The 12008-nt window shown below is 33.4% G+C and overlaps 1 protein-coding gene across 3 annotated transcripts in view; it reads right to left on the minus strand.

The window, feature by feature from the left end:
* Positions 1–8640: 8640 nt before the first annotated feature.
* The window catches only part of CENPC (centromere protein C), a 143224-nt gene continuing 139856 nt past the window's right edge, over positions 8641–12008 (minus strand). For all 3 annotated transcript variants that reach the window (XM_036918157.2, XM_036918155.2, XM_036918153.2), the window contains one exon: positions 8641–11514. In XM_036918157.2, coding sequence (XP_036774052.2) covers positions 11444–11514 — 71 coding nt within the window. In that variant the 3' untranslated portion in view covers positions 8641–11443. The remainder of the gene's footprint in view (positions 11515–12008) is intronic.

Consider the following 12008-nt stretch of genomic DNA (forward strand, 5'->3'; position numbering starts at 1 on the left):
CCTGACTGGAATTCATTCCTGGGTTCTTGAATATCTTTCCATACCTCCATGAGCATGTTAATGATTTTTATTATGAACTCCCCTTCAAGAAGATTCATGAGGTCGATGTCATTTAAATCCTTCTCAGGAGTTGTACTAGTAATTTTACTTTGAACCAGGTTCCTTTGGCATTTCATATTTGTATATGGCACCCTCTAGTGTCTAGAAGCTCTCCTCTCTGGAGCTGGTCAACCCCTGAAGAAATGTCAGGGGTCTCAGGGAAGTGGTAATGGTGCCTGGGGGGAGGAAAGAGCTGTTTCCTGCTTCCCGGCTGCTATGCTTGTCTCCACTGCCTGAACCAGTTGGCCAAGCACACAGGTATAAGACTCTATGCTCTGCTTTTGTAGTTGCTCTAGACAGATCTCCCCTCTGGCTGGCGTACTGCCAGGGTAGGGTTTGCTGGTTTGTGAGACAGGTGGGGGTGGCCGGGAGAAATGTGCTATTCGTCTGCATATCACAGAGGGGTTCCTTTGAGCTATGTATCCAGCCAGGAAACTAAAGCACCTGAAGATCGTCAAAGCTCCCAACCTCCTGGGCAGAGTGCACCCGGGCAATTTTCTCTACCTGTCCTTTCTACTGAGCAGTAAGCTCTGTGCAATCCTTGCCCCTTTAGCAGCCCTCTTGCTAAGGGCTTCCTTGTTAGGAAGTCTCTCAGACTGCCCTCCTTTCTTTGTCCCAAAGTAGCAGGATATGGATCCTTGTTTTCCACAAGCAGCTGGAGTCTCAGTCTCTCCAGGAATTCTGCCTGTCTTAGCTTTCCAACCTCCCAGTCATGAAAGTACCATCCAAGCACCATGAAATGTAGGTTTGTTCTCCCAGAGCACTCTCCAGAGTTAGGTATTCAGCAACCCCAGGCCTCCACTCCCTTCCCGCTCCATTTCTCTCCTCCTGCCAGTGAGCTGGGGTGCAGGAAGGGCTTGGGTCCCACCAAGCCATAGCTTTGGCATCTTACCCTGTTCTTTGTGGTCTGCTCTTTTCTCCAGGTTTATGCAGTCTGGTGCAGTCCTCTTTCCTGTTGCTCTTTCAGGATTAGTCATATTAATTATATTTTCGTATTACATGCGGTTTTAGGAGGAAGCCTCTGTCTCACCTCTCCTGCCGCTATCTTTAATCTACAGTGCACACTTAATATCTTTTGTCTTTAAACAATAGGCATCCTCATAGTTAACTCACTGTTGTTTTGATTTGGATTTTTTGATGAGTAATGTCAACATTTTCATATCCCTGCTGCCCATTTGTATGTATTCTTTGGAAAATTGTCTATTCAAGTTTTCTTCCCATTTTTATTTATTTATTTTGGTATTGAGTTGTATAAGTTCATGTACTTTGAAGATTAGCCTCTTACCAGATATATGGCTTGCAAATATTTTCTCCTATTCTTTGGATTACCATTTCATTCTGTTGTTTTCTTTGCTATAAAGCAGCTTTTTTAGTTTGATGTAATCCAAATTTTTTACTTTTGCTCTTATTTTGTATACTTCTGGTGTCATATCCAAGAAATCATTGTCAAGACTAATGTCAGAAAATAACAGATTCTTCTTTTCTGCCTTTCCTGATTTTGAATTTTGCACATTATAAATTGCTATTAAAATTTCCTTTTAATTTTCTCTTTGCTCATGAGTAGCCTTAATTAGTTTAAATTTCAAATGTGCTGTGATTAAATTTCAAATGTCTTTCATTCACAATTAATGAAAGGCATTCTAAGGATGTGTAGATGCCATTCCTAAGGAAAATTATGTACAAACACAAGTGATTAGTGGTTTATTGCCTAATTCTTAGAACTACAACTTGTTATGTAAGACTTGGTCACTTCCCTTAAGAAGCTTAAATTTCACTGGGAAAGTAACCTATACATTATCAAGATAAAGACTATTTCTTACAATTCTTTGTATCTTCCAATAATGTTTATCTTATGGCTGGGCATCTAGGAAGTGCAAAGTAACTATTTGTTTAGTGAGGTTATCTTTGGTTCAGCCCATTAGACCCACTCTTTTGGCTTAACTTAGTACTTTCAATCCCCTGAGCCCAAAGGATTTAATGACTTACTCTTTCTTACTATGGGTAGACTGTACATTAGAATGCGTAAGCTCAAGGACACATTATCGATTATGTTATTATACCATTAATGTTATTATTATATGCTGAATTTGTATTTAGAGTGGTGGACTTGCCAAAGCCTCAGGCAAATAAGTTATGACAGGATGAGGTTATGAAGCTGAGGTGTCATTGCAGTTGGATTTCTACCCAATGTAGGATCAGCTTTTAGGTCAGACCCCTATGACTAAACTTTTTTTTTGCCTCAGGGAATCCTGCTTATGGAAGCAGAAAATAATAGTTTAAAAACCACTGATAGTATTTGTATGGTGGATTTATGTAGTGTAAGTTATCTATCTTACTAGTCTTTTAATATTTGAGCATTTTTTTTCTTTGGCACCTTCCTAAAATCACAATACAAATATTTGCTACTTAGAATAAAACTTCTTCTTATCACAAATCTGGCCTTCAAAAGCAATGTTTCACATGATTCAAATGTAGGTAAAACAGAGAATATATTTTTAGTAAAATCAATTTTAAAAGGTTGTGCCAGAGGGTACTACAATAAGTGGGGTTGTAAAGCAGTATTTTGATTTAGTATAATTTTACATGTTTGTTTTATTATGATTATTTGCTTAGTTTAGTCATGTGGCCTTTGAGCAAGAGGTAGGGAAAATTCTCGATATCAAATGCTCACTCCAGTAAAGCAGGTCACCCTTATAAGATATCAAGGAATTAGTCTGCAAGATACAATTTAGCAAATGATAGATGTTGAACTTAGAAATTAGTTATTTTAATATTTTTGTCTTGCCATCTGCATTTCATTACAACTCAATTTTAGTTCATATGCAGCTGCTTAATGTATTCAAACACTCAAAAATATTGACTGGACACCTACTATCCAATGATTAAATGATATAGCTAAAAGCTTTTGTAAAAAATAAAGTGCTATAAAAATGCAACGTAATGGTATGCAACTCAGTAGCAAAAATACAGTCACTCCAGTCAAAAAAATGAGCAGAGGACCTGAACAGACCTTTTTCCAAAGATGGCCAACAGGTACATGAAAAGATGGTCTGTGTTGCTAATCATCAGGGAAATGCAAATCAAAGGCACAATGTGATACCACCCCCCTGATGACTAGAGATGTTGCATCTTTTCATACACCCATTGGCCATTTGTATGTTTTTTTTGGAAAATGACTTCACTTATATGTGGCATCTAAAAAAGTCAAATTCAGAGAAGCAAAAAGTGGAAGAGTGGTCACTGGGGGCATGGAGATGAAGGAAATGGGGAGATGGTTGTTGAAAGGGTACAAAGTCATAGCTAAGAAGTATGAATAAGGTCTAGATTTCTAATATACATACAGAATGATGTCTTTAGCTATAATATTCTATCATATATACTGGGAATTTGCTGAGAATAGATTTCAGGTGCTCTCAACACAGACAAAATAAAAACATGAGGATATAAGTTAACTAACTTGACTGCAGTAATCACTCACTGTGTATATCAACACATTATACACTGTAAATACATACTATTTCTATTTAAAAAAAAAAATCTGTGAGGTCTGACAGAATTCCCAGGAGCTGAGGGCTTACAGAGAATATAGAAGTGCAAAATGGAGAAGATGTGCTCCTAACCAATGAAAGTAGAGTGCCCTTGCTAAACAATTCAGGCTTTCAGTTTAGACACAGGACACGTTACTGAAATCAGGATACTCTAGCTCTAAAAAAGTTTCTCAAAATCAGCATTACTGACATTTTTTTATCAGATAAGCATCTGGTGTGTATGTGTTTTCGGGAGGGACAAGGTTCCATTCATGACAGGATATTAGCAATCTCCCTGGTCCCTATCACCAGGTGCCAGGTACACACACATACCCATTTTAACAATCAAAAATGTCTCCAGATTGCCAGATGTCAATCAAAAGGTCTGTCACCCCTGGTTAAGAATCACTGCTTTAGAGTAACAGCTAATCTAAAACTATCCTAAAAAAGGCTAAAACAAATTCTCAACAGGCTAAAATTGGTCACTAATCAACCTTCTGAAGAATGAAATTCTCTAAAGGAAGAAAAAACCCTCAATAAAACAAACGAAAGGTTGTTCCCAACAATACAAATATGAAAAGGTAAACAATTCCCCTATTTTAAAATATATATATATATAAAGCAAGACAAAATGGTCAAAAACCACCATTTTGAGGCACTGGAATCAACCAAAGGCAAATAGTAAGTTGAGAATTATTTATTCATGAAATAATTCAAGAATAAATTCAAGAGCTGTGGAAAAGAACCACTGGATTCTCTGGTATTCTTGAGTGTGATTCCCATCCTCTCCTAAGTTAATCAGTACAGACTGTAGCTTTATCAGACTGTGGCTGACTGCAAAAACAAGCAATTTTGTGCTAAGAAGGAACGCACTTGATTCAGAGCAAGGGTATAAACCTACACCTTTGTCAGTTAAAAGTGAAAATCAGTTAGGAATGGACAGAGAAAACCTGTGGCTGCTAGCCAAAGATTACAGTCCCAGTTCTTGGAGACCAGTAGAGCAGCCAGAAATTTAACAAGATCATCTTGGAAAGAGGATACATTAAAAACAAACGAGCAAGCAAAAAAAAAATCCATTTGACATAAAACATAATCCAGAGTTGGTATATTACCTAAAATGTCCAGTTTTCAGCCATAGAAGGGCTAAGACTGGCTCTCCAAACATTTCCATCTAACTCAGAAATCATGCATGCACAAGGGGAGACTGAGAGAACAAAGCAAAAGGTAAAAGCCAACAAATACTTGAAAACTGGCTACAACATTGAATATATCACCCATTCCACAGAGGGAACAATTAGCAGAGGGTAGGTTTATAGACCAAAAGTATGTGATATTTTAAACACTGTCTAAATCACTGGCTGATTACCAAGTTATACAGAGATAGAGGTTATGCCTAGGGAGCCAGGATAAAAATTGAAATAATTAAAAAACCTGAGAAGACACAGCCAACAGCTCCACACCACAAGAACTTTGAATCCAGGCAAAATGATACATTAAAAACAAACAAGCAAGCAAAAAAAATCCCTTTGACATAAAACATAATCCAGAGTTGGTATATTACCTAAAATGTCCAGTTTTCAACCAATAGTTATTAGACACGCAAAGGAACAGTAAAGTGTGAAACATACTAAGGGAAAAAAGCAGCAGTTAATGGAAGCTGAGTATGTATGGGCCTAAATGTTAGATTAGCAAAGACGTCAATAAGATATTATTAAACATGTTCAAAGATTTAGAGGTAAATATGTTAAATGAGTCAATAAAGAAGAAATCTCTATTGAGAAATATAAACTATAAAAAAGAACCAAATTCAAATTCTATAGTTAAAAAGCTTAACAACTTAAATTAAAAATTGTTAGGCTCAACAGCAAATTTAAGGTAGTAGAGGATCAATGACTTAAAGGTGTATCAACAGAAAGTATGCAAAGAACTGAATGAAAAGAGAGTGAAAAAATTAACATAAACATTGAAGACCTGTGAGACAATGACAAGTATTCCAACATACATGCAATAGAAAAGAAGATAGAGAAAAAAATACTTGAACCTAAAACTTTCCAAATTTGATTAAAAACATTACCATTCAGATGCAAACAGCTGACCAAAACCCTAGTAGGATAAATACAAAAAGAACTACATCTAGAAACATCATGTCAGAATGACAAACACAAAGAAATCTTTGATGGAGCCAGAGAAAAATGATTTATCACATAAAGGGAACAACATGATTAGCAATGGACTTCTTATCAGAAATAATGAACAGAAGGCAATGGAATGAAACCTAGAATTATATATCAAGCAAAACTATCATTCAGAAGTAAAGTCAAAATAAAAACATTCCCCCCAAAATTGAGATAATTTGTTGCTAATAGATCTACCCTATTAGAAATAATAAGGTTCTTCAGGCTGAAAGAAAAAATGCCAGATTGGTAAAATAGATATACAGGAAGGAATGAAGAATACCAAAAATAATGAATATAAAAGATTCTGTTTTCTCTTTTTGCTCTTAATTTAAAAAGATGTTAATTCAAAGAAATAATTATAACACCAAACTGTTGTGATATATAAATACACACAATCAAATAAATGCATATTTTAGTAATATATACAACAATGATAGCATAAATTAAAAGGGGAAAGAAATGAAGCTACACAGATGCAAAGTTGCTATTTTTTACCAAAATGAAGTCAGCGGTAACTTGAGAAACTGAGATAAATTTAAGATGAATAGAAAAATCTCTATAGCAACCACTAAAATAAAAACTCAAAAATTATAAATACAGCAGATTTAAAATGGTACACTAAAAAGATTGTCTTGTCCAACCCAAAATAAGGCAGGAAGAAAAAGGAGTAACAACAAAGCCCCACGTGACATAAAGAAAACAAACAGGAAAATGGCAGACATGAATCCAGTCTTACTAATATTTACATTAAACAAATGAATTAAACATCCCAATCAAAAGGCAGACTAAATTTTGGCTGGAGTTTTAAAACTTAAGATACAGCCATGTGCTTTCTATAAGAGATATATTTTTAATTCAAAGATACACTAGATTAATGTAAAAGGACAGAAAAAGATCAAACAGTAAATATAAGACAGCTGAAGTAGCTATGTTAATATCAGACAAAATAGACATTAAGATGAAAAATATTACTAAGAGGGATATTTCATAAAGGCAATGGGGTTAGTACAGTAGAATAATAAAACAATAACAAATGAGTATGAACCTAACAATACAGTCTCAAAAATAATATTACAGAAAAATTGACAGATCTGAAAAAAAGATATTCAATAATTAGAACTAAGAGGTATCAGTATTTCTGTATCAGTAATGGAAAGAAAAACTATACAGAAAATCTGTAAGGATACAGAACTTTTTCAATATATTCAATCAACTTATCCTAAAAGACACCGAATACTCCACCTAACATCAGAATACACATGGACCATTCACCAAGATAGACTACATTGTGGACCACAAAACAGTACCCAGAAACTTTAAAGGATTGAAGTATACAAAGCAATTTTCTGTCCACATCAAGGGCAGCAAATCAAATCACACCTACGTGCTGAATCCAGATCACTGCATTTTATATAAAGTTTTACTGAAATATAACCCTATTCATTTGCCTGTTTTTCTGTGGTTGCTTTTCTCAGCAGAACTGAGCAGTTAGTTACAATAGAAACCATATGGCTGGCAAAAGTAAAATTATAGAAAATCTTAGGAAATTTCCAAATTAGTAATCAACACAGAAAAACACATCTGGGAAACTCAAATATTGGAATTCATAAGAGACACTTCCAAATAACCCACTGGTCATTGAGGACATCACAAGAAAAATTAGAAAATGTCTTGAGTGAAATGAAAATAAAAATGACCTATCAAAGTGCAGCTTTTAAGTGGTTGAATTAGAAAGAAAGAAAATTCTAAAATAATCTAAACATCCATCTTAAGAAGCCAGAAAAAGAATAAATTAAGCAAGAAGTAAATGCATTATAAAAATTATAAAGTTCAAATCAGAAATCAGTGGTATAGAAACAGACAACAGAGAAAAATCAATGAAACCAAAAGTTAAATTATTCTTAAAGAGTACCTAATAAAAGCTTAGCAAGAATGAATAAGGAAGAAAAATCAAACAAATACATAGCCTGATCTGTGCTCCAGATACTATATATAAGCATTTTTATATTAACGGGCATTTTCAAGACCACTTTATTCAACTCTCAAGGATGAGAAAATACTACAAACTTTATGCAATTCAAGTTGAAAATTTAGATTTAGACAAATTCTTCAAAATCCAAATTTACCAAAACTAGAGACAAGAAATATGAATACTCCGATACTTGCTGAGGAAGTAAAAACTATAATTAAAAATCTTCCCATAAAAAAAACTCCAGGCCTCAATGGTTTTATTGGTAATTTTTTCTTACATTTGAAAAGGAAATATTATCAATCTTGTATAAACTCTTTCAGAAAGTACAAAAAGAAGGAACAGTTTCTAATTCATTTTATAAGGCCTGTAAACCTTGATACCAATACTTGACAATGTCGTAACGCAAAAAGAAAACCACAGATCTGTATTCCCTCAAGGAACCAGACACAGACAAAAAATCCTTAACAAAGTATCATAAATTGAATACAGCAATATATAAATACAATAATATACATCATGACTAAGTGGGCTTTATACCATAAATGCAAGGAAGATCAAAATAAAAAAAAAGGAAAAAAGTACTTAATTACAAATGAGAAAAAAAAAACATATCAATTCAACAGATACAGATCTTTAATTTAAAAAAGAAAATCTTAGCAAACTGGAAATGCAAAGAACTTCCTCAATCTAATAAAAGAATCTAACTTAAGAAGTTACAGACAGCATTATACTTCATGGTGAAATACTGAATGCCACTCAGATTGCGCACAAGGCATGATGGCTGTTCTCATTGTTCCTATTCAACACTTTGCTGAAGGTTCTAGACAGTACAATAAGCAAGAAAAAGAAATATAAGGCACAAAGATTGAAAGGAAACAATCAAAATGTCTTTATTCACAGATGTGACAGTACATACAAAATATATTCATAGAAAATCCTAAGCAATCTTAAAAAAAGAAAATTAATGACTGATTTTAGCAAGGTCACAGAAAATAAGCTGAATATATAAAAATCAGTTATACATCTATATACTGGCAACAAAAATTTGAAAAAATAAAATTATAAACATAATTTACCACAGCATCAAAACACATGCAATGTTGGGTAGTTAAGTCAAACAGAAGATGAGCAACATCTCTATTTTGAAACTGTAAAACAAGATCAAGAGAAATTTAAGACCTAAATAGAGAGATATACACATTCATTGAAGAGTATTTAATACTGACAATTCTTCCCAAATTAAAAAGTCAGTGCAATCCTAATCAATATCCCAGAAGGCTTTATAGTAAATACTGAAAAACTAATCTTAAAATTTATATGCAAATGCAAAGGACCTGTTAACAGCCAAAACAATCTTGAAATCTTTAACAAAATTAAAGACTCACAGCATATGAAAAGAGTCTTTCAACAAAGATAACTGGCTATCCATATGCAATTCAAGTTGAAAATTTAAATTTAAACAAATTCTTCAAAAATCAAAGTTAACAAAACTATATATATGACCTCAACCCCAACTTGACACTATACCAAAAAAAAAAAAACTAATTTGAGATGGACCATCAACATAAGCTAAAGCCATAAAGCTTCTAAAAAGAAATAAAGGAAATTGTGACTTTGGGGCAGGAGATCTCATAGAACAAACTAAAACACTAATACCTCATCAAAAAAATTTATCTCCATAAAGAGGTAGCATTTCAAACCCACTGGAATGGCTAAAATTAAAGACTGACAACATCAATGTTGGCAAAGATACAACGCAACTGCAATTCCTGTAATTTGCTGGTGGGAGTGTAAAATGATGCAATCACTTTGGAAAAGTGTTTGGCAATTTCCCGTAACATTAACCATACATATACATGTTAACCTAGCAATTTCATCATAGGTATCAAGCTAACAGAAATGAAAACATATCTCCATTAAAAAACCTGGCAAGAATATCCCTCGCTGCTTTATTCACAATAGCTCAAAGACAGTGAACAACCCAAATGTCCATCAAGAAGTATAGCAGTCTAGACGTTCATGTGGAATACCAGTTAGCAACAAAACACGAATGAACTGATACACGTATCATTGTGAGTTAATGTTAAACACTGTTCTGAATGAAAGTTTTTTTTCATATAAAGTTCTAGAACAGTAAAACCTATCTCAAGTGATACACAGAATAGTAGCTCAAGGAGTGGAAGCGGGGTTAGCAATAAATGACAGAATAGGAAGGAACTTCCTGGAGTGACAGAAATTTGGTGGATTATTTAGGTCCAAGATATACTTGTCAAAAACTCATTGAACTGTACTTAAGATCTATATGCATTTGACTACATGTAAATTATGTAAACAAAATGTTGAAGATAACACAGCAACATTATAGTCAGTCTAGGTAAAGATGGAAACACATCCAATCACAGAAGTCTAGACTGACTTCAAAAAGCAAGTATACCGTAATGTCCCACGGGGTACACAGTTATAGCACAGAGAAGACAAATAGTGATTCTATAGCATCTTACTATGCTGATGGACAGTGACTGTACTGGGGTATGCAGTGGAGACTTGATAATGGGTGGAATCTAATAACCACAACGTTGCTCATGTAATTGCATATTAATGATACCAAAATAAAAATAATAAAAAAATAAAAATAAAATTTTAAATTTAAAAATTAAAAAAAAGCAAGTATACCTGTTCCTTTAGTGATAAAAAATTTATTCATGTACCAAACTCTGAAACTTCTTATAGAGACATTGAGAAATATAGTAGACAATGTCCTAAGCAAGCTTCACATGAAAAGTAATACATCTGCATTGATTTTTTTAAGAGAAATGAAATTTAAAGCACACTGTTGAATTATAATTCTGACAAATGGAATTAAGATTTTTGGGTTAATATGAAGTTACTTAAAATAACCTCAGGAATAGCTACTAAAAATTTGTTTCTGAAATTTATTTTCTCCTCTAAATCTCTTTAGTTTTTTACATATTTTTAGTACATCTGATAACGTTAAGAAGCCTGAGTTATTTTGTAATGATCTTCCATACTGACTTTAATAGAAATACAGGTTCTAAGCATAAGTATTAATGTGAAACCCCTACAGGTTTCAGAGAGAGCATGGCCCTGCCAAACTTTGAATTTGGACTTCTTCCTCCAGAACTGTGAAGCAACAAATTTTGGTTCTTTTAAGCCACCCAGTTTGTACTATTTTTGTTAAAACATTCCTAGTAAAATAATAAAAATGCATCATTTACCACAGTCCTCAACTACTGCACTATTTTGATCAGTGGCTTAAAACTACCATTTGGAAAAGACTTTTAAATGAATGGACATATTAATCAGATCTCTTTTGACAAAGAAATATCCTATATTTCACTGTGGGAGCAGTGATTTTGGTATTCTTTTCATGTTATTAAAACACTATGAATATGGACATCACTCCAGGCTAGGTGTATATTTGTGGAAAAATTAGAAGATACAGGAGATTGAAATGTCTATCATATACAAGTACACAAAAACTGAGTAAAATTTTTATTTTAAAACATCACAAATAATTACAAATAAGTGTCTCAACTGCACAAACTGTTATATATGTGTGTGTATATATATATACATATGTATATATATATGTACACACACACACACACACACACACACACATGAATATTTAAACTTTGCTTCATCTTTCATCTTTTTATCTGAGTAAAAAGAAGAACACTTTCCTCATTCAGGAGATTTTTGATGTTGTAATAATTACCTGGAAGTAAAGTGATAAGAAAAAAAAATTATTTCCACAGGAATAACTTCCTTTCGATTAAATGTTTAGCCATCATTAAGGAAGTTACAGCACATGATACCAAATAAAAAAATAAAAAACAAATTCACCTAACCCAAAGTAACTCTTACTTAACTCCATGAATTAAAAAATCCAAGCTAACCACACCTGTGATCCAGACAAGGCTTTAAGGAATGTAAATTTCACCTCACTCCAATAATGAATGCAAAGATTAATCAGATAAAAGTGCAGAAATTTCTCTAACCCAAATAGTTAGTAGGTCTTTAGAATTGCTCTGGATTCCTCTAAACCAGACAAATGCATATAGGGTAAGTATAAGAGGCAAAATGTCAAGTAAAATAAAATCTCAAAGTTAAAACAAGGCAAATGCTACTCTTAAAATTAATTAGGCAATAAATAACAGCAAAAGTGAAAAACAGGTGGAAAGCCATACAGAAGGCAGATTTACAGCCTTA

The sequence above is a fragment of the Manis pentadactyla genome, chromosome 5, assembly GCF_030020395.1.
Source record: "Manis pentadactyla isolate mManPen7 chromosome 5, mManPen7.hap1, whole genome shotgun sequence".
NCBI lineage: Eukaryota > Metazoa > Chordata > Mammalia > Pholidota > Manidae > Manis > Manis pentadactyla.